Below are 20,244 nucleotides of genomic sequence, written 5' to 3'. Positions count from 1 at the left end.
GTCAGGAAAAACACAAGAACAGTACAAATGATAAGAATCATATAATAGATAGAGCCAAGACAATGACATCAATGAGAATAAAACCAACAGGATGCCAAGGGGGCGGGATTTAAACTGTGGAAGCCTACAATAAATTATACATTTTAAAATAGAGAAAAACATCTCAGTTTTAGGTCTGGCCTTAAAGGTTTCAAGAGAAGGAGCTGTTCTAATATGAATGGGAAGACAGACGCAGGAACCAAGAACTGAAAATAATCTGAAACTCACCCATTTTTTGTAAACTGGGAATGAGTAAGTAAGAGAAACCAGCAGAATGTAGGAGGCGTGCTGGTGTATGTGGTAAACTGAGAAGTTACCAGGTGCTAACTCATGTAGTGCTTTATAGGTCAGGCTAAAATCATCTCTAGCTTGTACGGAGGGATGGTATCAGAATATCTGGTTGTGGTTAGGATGCCTGCAGCGGTGATATAAGCACAGGTTTTAGGCTAAAATAAAACTATATACTGAGCTGCTTTATGTCTTCTGAAGGAACTAAAAGGTTCAGAGTCACAGACAGTAGATGATTTAGAAAGCATTATGAGATGGACTAAAAGAGAAATATAGAAAACTGGTAGACAACTTCTTAATTCAAATAAAATTTAACATTTTAAAATGAATGGAAAATAAATGTTTTGGAAAAACTTTCAATTATGTGCATGAGAATAAATTACAACATGTAAAAACACTGGCGTGGCCCCTTTATGAGATATTCTGATCTTTTCTAATGTGTGTGTGTGTGTGTGTGTGTGTGTAAAATTAACACTGCATATAGACATTTACAAAACAAAGATTTATTAATTTCAGCCCCAGGTGTTTTGTATGTTTTTGCCACAAGGTTTTGTGTGTGCTCACATGCACCTTTCCTCTGTGAGTGATCACCATAATTGTTGTAATGAAAAGAGCACAGTCCAAGTGAAGCAGTACATGTACACACAGACATGAAACATGTAGTATCAATTTTGTTATTAATTGTCCACTTGGCAATTGCTTCAATCTCATAAGAGTATGTATAACATGTAAAATAGAATAAGAGAAATACTATCTTTTGACATAGTCCCTCTGGACTTAATTACTGTTCATGTGAAGTGGAATCAGGCCAACAGGAAGCTTGCTCGTCCAAATGTAGATACTGAATTAAAAAGAATAATCTCACATTTTTACAAATTGCATTTCAATGTTTGTGTTCCTGAGTGTCTGTTTTGGTCCCAACAGGATCCTAAGGAGCGGCTGGGTTGCCAGGTCCAGACTGGCTTCACAGATATGAAGTCACACACGTTTTTCCGAAGTATAGACTGGGAACAGGTAAGAGCTGACTGAGTGGGGAGTGAAAGAAATCGTGTATTGTGGCCGTTTGAAAGTACACTTTTAACAATATGATCATTTTTGTAATCTCTGTAATCTTAAAAAAAAAAAAAGATATACACTCCATCCCTGAAAAGAAAATGTTTTTATATTACAGATGTCTCAAAAATATTGATGATTTACAGTAGAGATGTAGATGTAGTCGCAGTCTAGTCTGCTACTGCTGTTGGGAATAACATTGTGAACTATCTTGATAAAAAACACAGTGCAGCACTCTTTGTAGATCTGTCCAAGGCTTTTGATATCGTTGACTTCAGCATCTCATGAAATAAGCTGTTTTCTGTTTGATGTCTGGTCATCAAATCATATCCCAATGTTGTAGGTAGCTGGTAAAGGTGTCCCTCAAGGATCAATATTTAGACCACTACTAATTACTCTGGACATAAACATTTGCTTTTTCAACTCAATAGTATAATGTCCACTTCTACGCTGACGATGGCATCATGTGTGCCATCAGCATCACCACAAACCACGCTCCCTCCAGATTACAGGCTGCTTTCCATGACTTCCCTGTTCAACTTCAAATGTGTCCCAAACTCCAAAAAGAAAGAAAGATTTATATTTAACAAGAACCCATATCTTAGCTGGTTCTGACCAATCCATGTGCTAAATGGACATTTATTAGGAGATCAATTTTCCCCTTGGTATTCATGTCAGCAGATTTGAGAAGGAAATATATTTTTAAGGTCATAAATGAATTATGGAGGTGTACGTTACATGATCAAACATCAGTCCACCCAACTACAAGAAATAATCTGCAAGTTTGAGCTAAACAGCTCCGGTAACCTCCTGCAAACTACACACTAATGCAGATCAGCAACATCAAGGTTTGACCTTGTTCAGGACTCTTTCAGGACCTTTTGAGCTAAATGACTTTGAAACGGTTAGAATGTCATACATATTAGCTCCTTCAGTCGTCTGAATGTGTACAAAAATAATAATCTAAGGGGAAAAAACTCCAAGTTAACAAACTCATAATTCAGAAAATTTTGGTTCACTTGATTTTCTTTTCAATGTGATAATAACCAAAGGGGGGGGGGAATCAGTTTACCTACTGATCCACTAATTCAAACCAGAACAAACGAACTATCAGCTTGGAACTGTGCAAAAAAAAAAAAAAAAAAAAAGTGACACGTGGCATCGCAACTGATTATTTCTAGATGCATTCTGAACAGATAAACTGTGAGGTTGAAACTGACACTCCACATATTAATTTCACAATGTACGTATGCTGCGCCGCCTGACAGACAGCTGCTGACAGTTGATCTGGGGTTCGACTCTACAATCTGTCAGTTCACTTAGAACTAATGTAAAAACAACAAACACAGAGTAAACACCGCACGCCCACATTTAATGCCAGTCAGCAGAGAGACAACAGGGCACAGCTGTCATTACACATTCTCCGTTTCCTTCATCACACCAGATAGTGTGTGTCTATTCTATATGAGGAGCTTAAACGACTGAGAACACTCCCTCCTCTGTGTGATCTGAACAGACACGCGAGCGAAGTGAGGCCCTTGTGTGTGTGTTAAAAATGGATGATAAAGTTATAGACATTGAGTGTAGACCCCTGCTGCATCCCCCCCTCCCATTCTCCCCCCTCTTTGGTGCAACAAGGCAAATAAAAGTGAATTCCTAATCACACACACATACTCGCCCCATCGAATACATTAGCGCTGGATGTGTGTGTTGGGGCTGCAGTTGTGCGATTAATGGCGTAGGTCTGACGCACAAACTTATTTGAAACCGACATGAAAGAAATGATCGAAGCCGTACAATATTCAAAATCTTTACAATGCCACGCTATATGCTGAAGTCGGCATAGAGTCAGGTTTCACCAGAAGGGTTGAGCAGCGTTAGGGATAAAAGACCGTTAGCGTGGAGCAAATATGGATAGAATGGACAGTGAGAATATGATATCAGTTGGTCTCCTGGCTCTCCTGCATATACATTTATTTGAACGCTCAAAATGTCACCTTCTGAAAAGTTGGCGCTCTGACAGGAAAATTTAATTCACTCCGACTTTACCAAGAAGCTGACGCTCTAATCTCGCTCAGTATTGGAGCGCCCAAAGAAGTAATTATTACTCTGACAAGGTGTCGGCAATTAGGTTCAACAGCAGCAACCAGCAGTGACGTCACACGACGGTTTTTAAACGGCCGTCATGAAGCCCCGAGTTTAGATTTTGGCCGGCGCCATCTTGCTAGTTCGGAGCAGTTTGGAGCCATAAGTGAGTATATTTGGGCGAGCTATAGGGGAGCAAGTTGTGGATCTGACTGATCTGATTGGAAACCCATTTTTTCAAATTTTTCCCATATTTCCCAAAACCATATTTTCAGATGGCCCACCAGAAAACTGCTAAGAAATAGTAGCCTTAGCTAGCAAAACCAAAATAACTCGTAGAAAAAAATGTATTGACTTCAAATTGTATGAGAAATTGAATGGGAGTCTATGCAGCCGGAGGCTTTTCGGAGCTGCCCCCTAGTGGCACTCGGTGGTATTATAACTTCAGGCTATGCCTCATTTTTCAGACCTGGAAACTACATGTACTTTAATATACGGTCTGTGGTTTAAACATGGGACAGTTATATCAGCATTGTTGAATAAACGCAAACATACGGTAGCTTTACTGGGATGGTAGAAGACATTGTAAATGTTTTATTTGTATTTCATTTCATTTTTACTTTATTTCTAGGATTGTATTTGAATGAAGATGGTGGGTGAATGCTGACAGAGCTACAGCAGCCTACCACTGTAATATTTCTGTTCAACTCATTATTGACTGTGATCACATGCCGTTTTGTTTTTCTTTATATGTAGTCTTACCTTGTTGTGACATTAGTGTTGGCCAGATTTGTCCCACGGCACTCAACTTTCTATCTGAGGCTATATTAGTAATTCCAATACATACATGTAATCTGAGTCATGCAACGTTCATGGTCAGCTGTTGTGTGTCACAGTCAGATTACACTAAATGTAAGCTATCGCGTGAGACAGCTTCTTACAACGTATATCAAGACAGGACAAGTTTCTCGTGGTCAGCTGAAACGTTTGGTATCGTGAGTCGTGCAAAGTGCTCATAAAATGGGGGTTATGTAAATCACTCTGCTGGACCTGGTCAAGAGCCTCGCAGCAGCATTTTGGACCAGCTGTAGACGGTCCAGAGATGATGATGATGATGATGATGATGATGATGATAATAATAATAATAATAATAATAATAAACTTTATTTGTATAGCACTTTTCTAAACTCAAGTTACAAAGTGCTTCACATAAAATAAGCTATTAAAACAAAACAACAAGTGTATTCTAACAAGTCTTAACAATGATCGTATAGAACAACTATAAAAACTAATTAAAACAGGGTATAACAGAAATGAGTTGATCACTAAAATCAGCAAAGGCTCTCTGATAAAAGTATGTTTTAAGAAGAGATTTAAAAGATGCCACTGACTCTGCAGACCTTATTTCCTCAGGCAGCTCGTTCCATAACCTTTGGGGGCTATAACCGAAAATGCTTTGGTACCGTTAGTTTTAAGACGTGTCTCCAGAACAGATACAAGTTTTTTGTCTGAGGATCTCAGACAGGCTTGTATGGAACAATCAGGTCAGCTAAATAGGAGAGAGAGAGGCCATGAAGTGTCTTAAAAGTCAACAAAAAAAAATCTTAAAATCAATTCTAAAACATACTGGGAGCTGGTGCAAGGTGGCTAAAACGGGCGTGATGTGGTTCCCTTTTTCTGGTTTTAGTTAAAAGTCTGCCAGCTGAGTTCTGTTCAGTTTGAAGTGGACTGATACATTGACTAAGATACAAGGGCGCTCCTTGTCCACGCAAATCGGAGTGCAGCACTGTGTCGTGTCCGGAACAGAAGTGAAGCTATAACATTTGTGAGTTAGTACTCCAAGTTACATCGCATGATTAACATCAGCACCTGACTTGCACGCTTTTGTCACCATTGGTCCAGAGCGTCTGCGGTCTCTCCATGAACCTGAAACTTCAGCAGAGAGTTTGTGACAAATTAACAGGGGACGCAGAGAAGCCGCATGGATCTAAATCCGGTGAAAGAGAGGCTGGGGAGCGACAACTGTGTTTCAGTGGGAGAGAAACTTGCCCTTTTTAAATGCGCCACAGTTCAGTTGACTTGCAGCACATGTTTTCCCTCAGAGGCCTCAGAACGTCACAGCAGAACTCGATGATGACGGTCTGACCCTGGGGGACGAATCCTCAGCACACAACGCTACCGATGCCGAAGAAAACCCGTCTGGTTGCACCTTTTTCGCTCTTGGACATAAACATTCTGCCGCAGCCTCCCTGAAGCATTTCAAGGATCTCGGTTGCCAATTTCCAGAGTTTGACACTGAATTGGATGTGCGCCCTTTGCTGTTGATTTTGATCAAGGGAAGAAACTTGAAAGACTAACTTCCAAAGGAAAAAGCTTCTCTGTGTTCCGTGCACATCGTGGTGCTGCACACTGTTTGCACGCAGCAGAACCAGATCTGGAACCTTTTAATCCACCTGGTAGGAATGTTTCCAGGAATTCGTTGAGCCCTTTATTTTAACAAGTGATACTTTATTACATCATTGGTCTGCTGATTTCTGGCAGAACGATGGACAGTCTTACCCTTTAGTCACATTTTTGTGAATCGAAATTGTCGAGAAAAGAAAAATGGGGCAGAACATGGTAATTCGGTGGACATAAATCTGTCAGACATATTCTGATAACCAGTAGCTTTAATTATCTTTAATTAGTTTAAATAAACACATTAATATTCAACATTTTCTAATAAAAACAATGTAAATCCATAAACGTGCTGAGGATTCTTCCAATTGTTATAATAAATGTAAACTAACTTGTGGAATCTTCTCTGATGGCCACATTTCAATCAGTTACTTCTAGCCAATTATAGGAAGCTTAATTTGTCAATATATTGGCAAATATTAATATTAAAATGATTTATTTACAGCTGTTTAGCTAATTTATGTATTTTAAGCCATAAAAAAATTATCCAAAGTTATTCAAATTGGCCTTTTTCCAATTTTTTTCAATTACCAGTTATTCTATAAAAGCACCATTAATATGTCCTTATCAAACACGACCACAAATGCTAATTTGAAATGAATTAAGACCATTTCTCTCCCTCCTCATTGTTTCAGTGTCCCTCATGGGACAATTAAGTGGGGTGGCAGGTAGTGTAGTGGCATAAAAGAGGAGGAAATTTATTGTCAGAGTGTGTTAATGAGTGTTGCCTCGACGCCTGTGAAGTACACACCAAAGACAAGCCGGGGAAAGATATCAAAGCGGAGAGGAATCCTGAGCCCGGTGACAAAGCTCCCTCACCGTGCGAAGGGAAAACAAGTTGACAAAGCTGTGAGAGGTGGAGAAGCGACGCTCTCTGCCCTCAAACTAGAAACCTGTCTCCAGACCTGACAGGCCTGGCACGCCGCTACTGTTGTTGCCACATATTAATATTCATCAGACATTTCCTGAGGGAGCGCCGAGTTCTCTCTCTGAAGAGATGACACATTTGAATATCATTTACCTGCCGTCCTCTTTTATTCCCTCTCCAAATCCACAGTTCTTTACTGCCAGAGAACTGTCAGCCTGATGAGCAATGAAGGAGAAATTGATCATTTGGAAGCAGACAGAACTGGATTTCACGGCTGCGAGATATTTTTCATTGACGCCGGGGAAGGAAACAAGATATCCATCGTCTTGTCTTATGTTTGTACACCAGCGATAATCCTAGAAAGCCAAACGGTGGCAGCGCACTTTAAAACAAAATGAAAATTGGCACTTTAATACAGGCAGGATTATGTGTTCGGGACCAAAAGAAATTTTTACATTTGGCTTTGATTGTCGGTATTCACAGACTGGTTGGCAGAACTCAGGTGTTTCTCCGGTGCACCTCGCCAGCACACTTACCTGTAATTGGTCAGCAGTGTCATGTGACTGCTTTGATCTGTACTCAAAGTACACAGACTAACTGCTGATGTTTGCCACATGCGGCTGCATCACATTCCAGCTGTCAGAAACAGTCAGCTGGCATTTCAAGCCAACGTCCAGCAGGTGTGCAGCCATAAACTCTCACTCTTTATTTTCTCCGCTCTGCTTTCTTCACACACTAGACGATCCAAAACCATGCATATGGCGTGTTCCACACATAAATTGCTGTTTAAATCCCTGAAATTCGCAAATACCAGCTTCTCAAATGTGACGATTTACTCATTTTATAGTTTTCCGTGACCGTAAACTCAGCATCTCTTTTTAGGGGGCTTAAAAACCTATTTGAGTGTGTAAATACAGACAGGTTTTCACTATTGTTGCTGCTGCTGCCCGGTTGTAGCCTCACAGCTCTTCTTTGAGATTTTCTGTCAGGTAATTAATTACAAAATTGAGGCAGCTTGATAAAATGCACTTTACAATGAGCTTAATAGAAACTCTTCATTGAATGAGCCACATTTGGCAACCTTTTAAAAGTGGCAGCTGGTTTGTGTTTTAATAAGAGAGATGTTCTGGGTCGAGACCAGGGCCACAAGACAGAGAATGGAGGACACAGCATTCAACAAAAACAAAAACATGAAGCAAATTTTATTTGTTTCAAATTTTATTCACAAATTTGTTCAAATCTGTTACTGAGCACTTCACCTTCACCTTTGCCAAGACCGAGACACATGACAGGTGCAAAACAACAACATGCTGATTAAGCAGCATTATTATTGCACAGGTGTGTCTTGGACTTGTCACAGTAAAAGGCAAATCTAAAATGTCCAATTTTATTTTGAACTTTTTATTAGATGCTGTTACAAATGCGGCTACCAAGCGGCAACCGTCAGTGACGTCACCCGTTGGTTTGTGAACAGCTGTTATGAATCCCCGAATTCTGGATTTTGCCGGAACCATCTTTGCTAGTTCGGACCGGTTTGGAGCTGGTAGTGACCCTATTTGAGCGAGCTGGGCAGGAGCTAGAAGGGGATCTGACTGATCTGATTGAAAACCCAGCGAAACTACATTCCTGCCCACCGATAGCTGTAACCTGACTGCACCACAGGCCTGTCAATCAAACAGACACGCCCCCAAAACCAAGGTGTTTTGAAGCATATTTTCTAATTAATGAGATTATTTTCAGATGGACCTCCAGAAAACTAATAAGAAGGAGCGACTTTAGCTAACAACACCAAGATAACTCGTGGAAAAAATCTATTGACTGAGAATTTTATGAGAGAAGTTGAATGAGAGTTTATGGAGCCGAAGGCTTTTTAAAGCCGACCTCTAGTGGCACTCGGTGGTATTGCAGCTTAAGGCACTTCTGCATCAGCCTCATTTTTCAGACCCAGAAGCTACGAACACTTTTAAATTCAGTCTATGACAACTGCAGATGTGCATTGTTTCTTTGGGGCTGAGGCAGAAAACCTGTCTGTATCTGGTGGACTCGCTCAGTGTGACACACCTCCTTGCATTGAGTTGATGAGGTTGCTGTTTGTGGCTTGTGGAGTGCTGCTCCAAGTGAAAATTGCTGTATGTTGGCAGCAATTGGAACGTGCTGTCAGTGACACAGAGAACGGCAAAAATGCTCAATGGATAACATTTCCTGTTCGCATGCAGGCCGTGCAAGAACTGGGATTTTTTTTCAGCTTCCGGCGATTGTGTACTGATGCTCGCAGCATGCGGCTCTACATTATCATGAATGGCATGACGATGACCACACAATGTCTCTGTGCAGTCTGTAGCTTATTCCTGCCCATACCATAGCTGCATAACGGCTCCGGTGGACATTTATGCAGTCAGTGTGCTAATTTCACGCTCTTTTAATGATGTAGTGTGATAAAACTGCCCACTTTTAGAGTCGCCTTCGGTTGTTCAAAAGGAACACCTGTGCAACAATCATGCTGTCTAACCAGTGTATTGATATGCGACACCTGTCAGGTGGATGTACCACCTTGCCAAAAGGTGAAGTGCACGTTTACACAGATTTTAACAAATTTGAGAGAAAGAAATCTTTTAGTTCAACTCGTGAGAAATGGGAGTGAAAATAAAAAACTGTTGGGTTTCTATTTTTTGGGGAATTTGCCTTAGTGGTGGAAATATTGGACATATTCACAGCTAATCAAATTCTGTAGAGCTACTGTAAGTATGCTTTAATGTGTGACCTAGGCTTTTGGGCCAGTGTTTCATAAGTGTTTCAGATCTTCCCTCATCAGCGGCTCTTCTGTCCACAACTTAAACATTAGCATTCTTGGTGGGACGTTCACCGTCCGACAGCACATCTGGACCACGAGCAGCGGGATGATTTGAGAGATGTAAAACAGCAGTGAAGTGAAGGCACTTGGCCCCTCTGATGTTGATCTCCCTTTTCTGGCGCGCCGACGCGGAGACGGAGGAGGAGCTGAAGCGTCACTCAGCGCGTGATTGAGTGATACAGTGTTTGTGTGAGCGAGTGAGTGATGAATGGCTTCAGGTCTGTTGACTGTAGTTTTACCCTCAGATCAGGCTGGCTGTTATATCGTCAGTCCAGTCCCGAGAGCATCGATGCCACTTGAATGCAGACGCTTTCACACACACACACACACACACACACACACACACACACACACACACACACACACACACACACACACACACACACACACACACACACACACACACACACTGACATGTGCTATGATCTGAGAAGCCATGGCTCGCCCGTATAGTCCTGGTGTTCACTTACCTCTTTCATGTGCCCCTCTGGCCTTGGGGACATTTGCCGTGTGTGTATATGTGTGTGTGTGTGTGTGTGTGTGTGTGTGTGTGTGTGTGTGTGTGTGTGTGTGTGTGTGTGTGTGTGTGTGTGTGTGTGTGTGTGTGTGTGTGTGTGTGTGTGTGTGTGTGTGTGTGTGTGTGTGTGTGTGTGTGTGTGTGTGTGTGTGTGCATGCTGGTTCCGGGCTCGTTCCAGACCTTCATTGCACTTCATTACCAGCTCGTAGAGCTCCAGCCTGCCCAACAACACATCAGAGAGACTGGGGAAAGTAGGAGGAGAGAGGAGAGGGATGTGAGAAGATAAAAGACTTGACAATGAGTAAGACAGACACGGGCGTGGGGGAGAAAGATGGAGACAGGATGTGAGGGGGTGAAACTGACAGAGGAGTGTAGGTAGGCGCAGAAAGAGCTAAAAAAAAACAAATTTAGCAAATAGAGAGCGAGATTGGGGGAAGGTGGGCCAATTTGGTGGAGAGAGAGAGCGACGGGAAGAGATACAGAGAGAGAAAGTGACTTGTTTTGTGTTTGTTTGTTTGAAGCCACTTTTCAGAAAAAGCGCTTTGAACCAATAACACTAATGAAGCACAGAAACCAGAGCCAGGAGCTTTGTAGGAACTAAACACACACAGGAAACAAGTCCTGAGTGGTTGATAAATGCCTCAACAGTGTTCGTAGTTCAACCAACACGGTGTTTATGCCGTCCTTTCACAATATGAACAGCACGAAAGTGATTAATAGGAGCCGCCTCTGTGGCGAAGATTTGATTTGAGTAAAGTTGACTAAATTTACGTGATTTAACAAGAGCTTCCATTTTACATGTGAAAGTAAAAGGTGTTGAGAAAAAGCTGGCTGTGGCTGAGCTCCGGCTCACTGGAAACATGTACCACCAATTCAGTTCAGCTCATCCCAGCTGACTTGTAGTGAAGGCTGGATACACCATGGACAGGTCACCAGTCCTTCACAAAGCCAACACACACACACACACACACACACACACACACACACACACACACACACACACACACACACACACACACACACACACACACACACACACACACACACACACACACACACACACACACACACACACACAGACAACCTTTGTCCTTTGAGAAAATCCCAGAAGTCACAGGGAAAACATGCACAGAAAGGTCCCAGAATCCAGATGCGTGTTTCTGTGAGGTGACAGTCTAACAACTGCACACACAACACAGGAAAAAAAAAGCATAACAATGCACCATTAATAAAAGTGTTATTCTGTGTTCCAGATGACATGACACACTTCCCTTAGTAACACTAACAAATAGTCCTCTTTCACGTTAGGACTCTTACTTAATTAGTGCAGGAATTTTGACATTTTTGTGTTGTTTCAGCACACTGCTGTTCTGCACTGACTGGAAATAACTTCAGCATGTGAACACATCACCCTCCAAAATATCTGCAGCTTTAATTCTTTTACCCAGAAATCAACTGTTTTCTGTTTAACACACTCAATAAACTCACTGATTCTTCTGTCCAGCAGCAGCATCAGTGAAAAAGAAACACTTTTGTGTTCAGGAACAGCTGCAGCTTCCTCAGATGCCTTCATTTGGAAATTCTTCATGTCAGTGGCCCCGCCCCCTTCCTCTACGTCGCCAAGATGGCGACCGTTTAGGGTGGAAAGTGTTCCAGCTTTTCAAACTTCTTTTTTTGGGGCGTTTTCAGGGCATCATCCTGGTGCTTGTAGCTCACTGCATGTTTCTTTACTGACAGTGTGAACGCACCAATGCACTCAAAACAGTACAACATCTAGAACACAACATGGGTGTTTGGGGTGCGGATAGAAAGTCTGGAGCAACCAATCAGAGAGTAGCGTGAGGCATGTGTAATGTATTCGCGAAGAAATGAACCACAGACAATTTTAAAACGTCTTTTGATCAATGCTGATGTGCCTGCACAAAGTCCAACTAGAACATGTTTATTTCATAATTATTTTGCAGAAATGCAATTATGATTAACATATTTAGTGATTTTTCTTTTTTGGATTATTCAAACGGGGCGTCACTCCAGCGCCCCACTTTATCCAGCCTCCACCATTCATAAGTGAATTTCATGCCTCAGAGACGTGCGACCCGGAGAGGAAAAATTGCTAAGAGAGCAGAGGAGCTTGGCAGGAGATACACACACACACACACACACACACACACACACACACACACACACACACACACACACACACACACACACACACACACACACACACACACACACACACACACACACACACACACACACACACAGCTGCCTCTCACCCACAACATAATGCAGACACTCGGATTTGGCATTGGGTGGACATTATGGGTAAGAAGCCTTTGTGTCCCCAGTGATCCGAAGCAGACTTCAGAATCAACTGTGGACCTCATGTTGACCTGAACATGAGTGAGTAGAGATTGTAAACATGCTGTGTGTGCAAGTTGAAGTGATTTGTTGGAAGAGTGGCAGAAAATTCATTAATCAAGAACAGAAAGACTCCGAACGGGACCCGAAAAAGTATTTGCAAGCTGTGATGAAGCGGCAACCAGCCGTGACGTCACCCGTTGGTTCGTGAACGGCTGTTATGAAGCCTCGAGCTTCGGAATTTAGCGGGTGCCATCTTGCTAGTTTGGAGCAGGAAATGACCATATTTGGGCAACCTGATGGAGGAGCAAGCGGTGGATCTGACTCGATCTGATTGGAAACCCAGCGATACTACATCCCGCCCACCGATAGCTGTAACCTGACTGCACCACAGGCCTGTCAATCAAACAGACACGCCACCCAAAAACATATTTTTTAAGTTTATCTTCTCATTAATGACAGATTATTTTCAGATGGACCTCCAGAAAACTAATATGGAAGAGTGAATTTAGCAAAGGACATGAAGAATACTTGTGGAAAAATGTTATTGACTGAAAATTTCATGAAAAAAGTTGAATGGGGGTCGATGGAAAACAGCCCTTTTCAGAGTCAACCTCTAGTGGCCCTCGGTGGTATTGCGGTTTAAGGCACTTCCACATTGGCCTCATTTTTCAGAGCCGGAAGCTAAGAACACTTTTATATGCAGTCTGTGGCTGTGCCCAAACTTTTGCACATGCCAAAATTACTATTTCATATTTTTCTGTTTTATTTTATGAATCTAGAAATGATTAAAAAAAACAAAAACAATGATCTATCCCACTAAGTATAAATGATCATCACATTGATCCTCATCTTTGATATTGGATGTAATTTGCCTATTGTATCACTAAATTCACTTTTAGCATGAAAATGATGTGACTGAGATCCCCATTAGACAGCAGCAGGATCAGCTTCCAAACATGAAATAGATGTTCCTGTATTTGAAGTCTCCCCTCATCTTACCTCCAGCCAGGTTTTTCTAGGGACTGAGGAAACCATCAAAAACAACATGGAGAGAAACATGTGTACCTGCGCTGTTTCTCTGCCCATCTGACTACACCGTGTTCTCAGAAAACGTCATCAGTGCACATTTTAACAGGATGGAGGGACCGATGTGAAACCATGGAAACAAACCAGACTAAAACTCTCCTGGCTGAATCACCCAGGCACAATTATTCTGCCGTCTCAACCTTTGTCATTCTGTTGTTTTTCTCTCCCTCGTTCAATCCTGCCCTTACTGTTAGTTTGTTCATCAACATATGCCATGTTCCTCTCACTTGCCTTATATTGTGTCAAATTAAATAAGTCAACATGAAATGAAACATTTGACATTCAACCCTATCTATTCATTAGAATACAGGAAGCTACAGTTTACAGAGGGTCCCTGTAAAAGCTAAACGCCTCACATGCTTACTATCAGCAAAAGGTAGTTAGACGCCTGTAGTCCTTACTCAGTTACTGCAGTGTACACAACTCAGACTGGGGTGTTACCAAGAATTGGCTAATTAGAGGAATACGATAAGGTATTTTAAACTACAAGTCTAAGAAGCCCAGGAAAAGACTATTAAATGGTATCTTTCCTCGTGTTAATGCAGCCATGCTTTGAATCCTTTGTGTTTTCAGCACCATCTAGCAGAGTTTGACGTCTTGAAGTCAGGTTTTTTTACAATGTGCATTTGTCAGAAAAACATGTTGTCATGGATAAAAGGAATTGATAACCTCGGAAGCGACAAATTGAGATGGATCGATAATTCCGTTCTCAACTGAAGCCGTTTCTTGATTCCAATCCCTGGACACTTCACGTGCAGTATTTTCTTTTCCTTTCATGGTTTTAACCCTCCTCCTAAGTAAAAAGTAAAAACTGTTGTTTGACGTGATACATTCTGGTGTGTTTGTTTTTCCTCAGCTGGAGAAGAAGGAGGTGACGCCGCCCTTCAAACCTCAAATCTCTGATGAGTACGGCCTCGAAAACTTTGACACGCAGTTTACTAATGAACCAGTGCAGCTAACACCAGACGATGAGTAAGTACTGCTCAGCTCAGAGCCATCATTAAAGCCAGTCTTGTGTGAATAATTTAGAGCACTCTTTCACATCTATCATTCAGGTGAAACTTCACACTTCTGTATGAAGAGGGGCTCGCAGCTCAAATAGCATCATGTTGGCTTTTTCTTTGTCACCTTGTTGTTTTGTCACTTTAAAGTCACTACAGAATGTTTAAGAGCCCAAGACGGATGTTGATAGCGTAATGAAATACATGGAAATTGGTAATTACACTGACTAAATTCTAACTTATATTGGCACTTTTTGTGAATAGATATTAAACTATATTAATAGGAAATGAGATGAGTACTCGGCTGAAATGGTATCCGGTATGGACAGTGTACTTTCGACAAGTACGAGTATCATCCGAGTAATTGTGTCACACGCCCACAATATTTGCTGAACAAAATAGGAAGTACATTATTATTTTTTATTTGATTCTTTATATGACTAGCCTGACATCAGTATAGCTCAACAATAACTATAGCAGCTTTTATTTAAAAAAAAAAAAAAAATGAAAAAACTTGTCTGTCAATAGTTCTCTTACTCTTGTGATCAAAAACGTTGCTCAATTCTGGTGCTGTTCTGTAAATAGTTTACTAATAAATAATAAACCTTAGTAATATCTGATCAACCCATATCAAGCTCAGGCTTAAAAGATCAACTTCCGGATTACGCCCTGCCCCATCCGAGTGCGGATATGGATACAGATACTTTGGTTGGTTTAAGTGAATAAAAAAAAGATAATGCTGTACTATATATTAATACTAACTGGAAGATTAGATTCCACACGTTTTCCCCGATGTACATCATACGCAGCTGCTTTCACTGTATACTCTGTCAGACTCAGAGACAAGTGTTTGCTAAGTAGGGCCACGAAATCCACATTTACAGGAAATAGGTTGAAATTAACCATAAATATCATTTAAGTTCATATTCTGCTCAGGAAGTTGCAGCTAATGTTACTTTTCATTCATGTTATTTTAACACCTGCTGCAGTGTTGTGTTTGGTTTTTCAGACAAAACACCCTCTGGGGAAAAATACAACATAAGGAGTTCTATCAAGAAAAATTTGACAAATGTAAATAATGACATTTAACTAAAATACATTTCAATTTCAGTTGGACATCTCTTAACTTATCTTTGCTGCTTTTTCCAATACTTTTTTCTTTTCTACACTCAGTCTCGCGAGTATAATGTTGGTCTTTTGTTTCGCATCGTGTCGCAGCAGTTGATGGAGCTGCGTAGTTGCCTCTCGGACTGATCTGATTTTACTGGACAGGCGGACTTGTGTCCAGCTGTAAAGGTGTGCAGTTCAATCCTGTCATGGTCAAATATAGAGGCAGAAAAAGAGCACTGATTCTAAATGTATTTACACACACACACACACACACACACACACACACACACACACACACACACACACACACACACACACACACACACACACACACACACACACACACACACACACACACACACACACACACACACACACACACACACACAGGGTGCTCTTCCATCCTCAGAAGACGTCTGCATCCAATAAAGAGAAACATCCCCCCTCTGCGAGTTCCCAACACTGACGTCTTTATCCGTCAGGGACGTTGTTTTGATTAATGCAAACATGTAGCCTTCAGGATGTGACAGGAGCCCTTGTTTAAGATTTAACTTTGGAGGGAAGAAGGCTGAAGAGATCTGGCACGACAACAGACACAACACCGGCTCCGCTGCTGCAGACTGTCTGCAGCCGCACCAACGCGCCAGCTCGGCCGGTTTTCCTCCGCGCGGCCACAAAATAGATTCCATAAGGCTTTTGGCAGGCCCTGCCAATAGATATTACCGGGCTTATGTTCGACAACATTTTTATTTAAATCCATGCTGGATTGATTGTTCAGGCTCCAGCGTGGTACATTTCTCCTGCGAAGCCTTTACTGAACTGATTTTAGAACCGTTTCTCCACAGAAGCTGAGCTGAAAGCTAAATACAGCTTGCACTTAAAAAAAAAAAATTCAAGATCCTTTTTAGCGTCATTGAATGACAACAGAACATTTACTAAGAAGCTTTTAAAGAAGAAATGAAATGTTGAACAGCGGTGCGGCCAGTCATCATCTACATCATCCCCAGCATAGAAAACGACGCCGTGGATGGATTTATGGATTTGAAGATGTTCGTCACTTCTTTCTGCACACCACACATGTACGACTCCTCTCCACAGGGTGGGGGTGTGCAGCATCAACACTGACGCTGCGATCATCTCCGCACGATGCCGGTTTGACCGACACCCTTGTGTGAGCAGAGAAGTCGCAGATTGAGCCGTGTAGCGAGTCAACACGTAATACAAGAGCTATAAATCATGCCTGCAGCCTGTTAGCATGCCGTCGCTGACAGACTTGTGCACTGCCAAACGTTCCAGGTGGAAGCAGGATTTCTGTTTGTGGAATGCGAGTGAGGAGAATAAATAGACTGTTATACCAAATACTCCAGCGTGGGACAAATAAACGTACAGTTACAACGTGCAACAAGGAGCAAACAAACAAAGAACCAGTGAGTCCACTGGAGCAACAACTGTGTGCTAATTGAAACGTCTCAAAGACCCCATACAACAACAAAAATCTTGTTTTTTTTACCTTGCGAACATGTTCATGTGGTGTTATTTTTATACACTTCAAGCCATAGGAGCGAAATAAGCAGTCAATGGCACAGCTGAGTATTTCTGTTTTTTAATCTCAGTGACAGTCTGAAGGTCTCAAACACAGATTCAGACAGTCGTGGTTTCATACGAGACGTTCCTGTCAGTGTAGTTAGTACTTAGTTCTATCTCAGCCACCGTGACACTTTTTTTTTTCCTTTTAGGAAATGTGTCGTTTTGATGAACACACAAGCTTTTTTTTAGAAGTTTAATCGATGATAGAAGAGGAACTTTAGAAAGCAGCGGACTTTGTTTTCTTAAAAAACATCCTTGGAAGAAATGAAGGAATCTGTCATTTCAATTGCGGGTACTTTAACATATATTTTTTTTCGTATGTGGCTGCAGGCTGTCAGTGGACACCTGGAAACTCCCTGTTGATTGTTTGGATTGGCTCATATGCAAATGGTCAGTTTGAGCAAAAACCTTGTTATATACAGCTGGAAAGTGCTGACAAAATGTGACGTAAAGTGAATGAACATCTGCATTTCGGGGGGGTGAGACCTTGTATTAAATCAGCTAAATCCCTGCAAAAGACCAATAAGAAGCAAGCGGGCCCGCCTCACTGTAGGATCCAAACCTCAGTGAAAACTGGACATTTTCAGGGTGGAGGTTGATGCTCGGAGTTCATTGTTGTTTCCTGTTGCGATGGCGAGTTTGAAAACAAAAACACAAAGATGTCGGAAGCGGAGGAGAACATCAACTAAGACAGTCGGTCAGTTGCAGGTTTATACCAACAGTCTGCAGCGTGTCGGACTATATGTACAGACAAAAAGTATGGACAGTCAAGATGACAAAATGGTTGGTTGTTAACCACAGACTGAATATAAAAGTGGATGAAGCTTCGAAGTCTGCCATGTAGGGCCACTAGAGGTTGGCTCAGACTCAATATAAAAGTGGATGTAGCTTTTGGCTCTGAATTATGAGGCTGATGCAGAAGTGCTAAAAGCTGCAATACCACCAAGTGCCACTAGAGGTCGGCTCCAAAAAGCCTCCATAGACCCCCATTCAACTAGTCTCATCAAATCCTAAGTGAATAAAATGTGCCCACCAGTTATCTCGGTGTTGTTAGCTAAAGTCACTCCTTCTTATTAGTTTTCTGGAGGTCCATCTGAAAATAATCCCTCATTCATTAGAAAAGAAAATTCAAAAAGACCTGTTTTTTGTTTTGTTTTTTTTTTTGGGGGGGGGGAGGGGGCGTGTCTGTTTGATTGACAGGTCTGTGGTGCAGTCAGGTTACAGCTATCGGTGGGCGGGACGTAGTATCGCCGGGTTTCCAATCAGATCCACCGCTGGCTCCTCCCCCAGCTCGTCCGAATATGGTCACTTCCTGCTCCAAACCGCTCCGAACTAGCAAAGATGGCGCCGGACAAAATCCGAAACCCGAGGCTTCATAGCGGGTGGCGTCGCTGCCGGTTGCCGCTTGGTCCGGACGCTGCCAAACTATCTGACCTGCCTGTCACGGCCCGTGATTCTCTCCGGCCTCCGTTCGCTGTCGGCTTCCAATGAGTCAGATTTAGGATTCTGTCTCGTAGAAACGCACCAGTCATGCTGTCAGCAATTAGTATTATCAGCGCCGGCTCTGCACAGTTGTTGACTGTGCCATACTTAGCGGCCCTTATTAAATGCCCATCATGCTCTGCTCCCGTGGCAGATGTGTTCGGGTAGCGAGCGTGGGCTCCCCCTCGGTTTGAAGGTGCTGCTCACCAGACGTTGATCTTCAAACAAGCCTCGCGGTGGGCGAGCCATGAGGCTCATTAAGGGGCTGCAAGCGTGGTGACGGCTCTGAAGCTCATCCCGGCTCATGTGCGACGGGCGGGGGGGGGGGGCTCGGTGACGGAGAGTCCGTGACAGACTTTTTGGGGAGGCGTTTGTGGAGGTGGTTGGAGGGGGGGGGGTGAGTGGGAGAACAGGGGGGAGAGCACGCTGCCAGTTCTGTAGTGGAGATATCAACTTGGCATCAAACACCAACGGCACATCAAAAGAAGACGCACGCCTCCCCCCCCCGCGTCTCGCACTTTATCTCCCCCATCCCTTTCTCCTCTTCCCTCCGTTACCAAGGAGAGGGGCTGACGTCGCCCACTCCTGCTAGGAGGGGGTGATGCAAAAAAGCTCTCCAGTCTCCCCTCTCGCCCACTCCTGACGGGCTTGGCACGAGAAGAAAGAGAAGCGAGAGCTGTGTCGGGAGAGAGAAGGGTAAACCCTCCATGTTAGAGATTTACATTGTGGCATTAAAAGCCAGGATTGCTGGGGGCCCATGCCAGCAGAGTGAAGGGAGGGGGGGGGTGCTTTAGGTTTTCTATGCCAGCTTCCTGTCTTGGTAAATGGCAGCCTCAGCCGGCGCCTATGGAAGCATCCTTCGGTCCTCTCGGTGCTGGAGTTCAGGGAGCTCTCGTCTACAGACACGTGGGCACAGTGAACCTGTTGCTTACACTCACACTGTATTTGAGGGAAATCATTCATATCCACTTTAATCTTTCCTCCCCCAATTTCTATCTTTACAACCAGAGAGGAATCAGACAGTCTCAAACCAGAAGTCTTCCATCCAATCGGTCTGTCAGCTGTTTTAGGACATCCAGAATTCGCCCCGACACATTTGTGTTCTTCTTCCACTCGAGCAGAGATATGTGATGATATTGGAGATCACAGTTTAAAAAAGAAGCCGTTGAGGTGAGACGACTCGCCTCCAACTGCTCCGTGTGTGTGTGTGTGTGTGTGTGTGTGTGTGTGTGTGTGTGTGTGTGTGTGTGTGTGTGTGTGTGTGTGTGTGTGTGTGTGTGTGTGTGTGTTGATGGGTTAAATCCCCTGTGAGTAAACCTACTGTTACTGCTGGCAAATAGCAATTCTTCCTCACCGTGCTAACGCTAAAGCTAACGCTGGGTGAGCCGGACGGATTCTGTTCAAATTGTCCGGGTTTGGAAACATGACCTGAATTCGGCGAGGAGAGTTTGTCTG

The 20,244-nt window shown here is 42.8% G+C and overlaps 1 protein-coding gene across 2 annotated transcripts in view; it reads left to right on the top strand.

The window, feature by feature from the left end:
* prkcz (protein kinase C, zeta) overlaps positions 1-20,244 on the top strand; it is a 75,088-nt gene that overhangs the window by 51,550 nt on the left and 3,294 nt on the right. For both annotated transcript variants that reach the window (XM_069720126.1, XM_069720125.1), the window contains exons 13-14: positions 1,252-1,341; positions 14,466-14,581. In XM_069720126.1, the coding sequence (XP_069576227.1) occupies positions 1,252-1,341; positions 14,466-14,581 (206 nt within the window). The remainder of the gene's footprint in view (positions 1-1,251; positions 1,342-14,465; positions 14,582-20,244) is intronic.

The sequence above is a fragment of the Brachyistius frenatus genome, unplaced genomic scaffold (genome assembly GCF_029030835.1).
Source record: "Brachyistius frenatus isolate BFR_SWC_R1_liver_20210118 unplaced genomic scaffold, ASM2903083v1 Contig_234, whole genome shotgun sequence".
Taxonomy (NCBI): Eukaryota; Metazoa; Chordata; class Actinopteri; family Embiotocidae; genus Brachyistius; species Brachyistius frenatus.
This window is presented reverse-complemented; position numbering and strand designations above follow the sequence as displayed.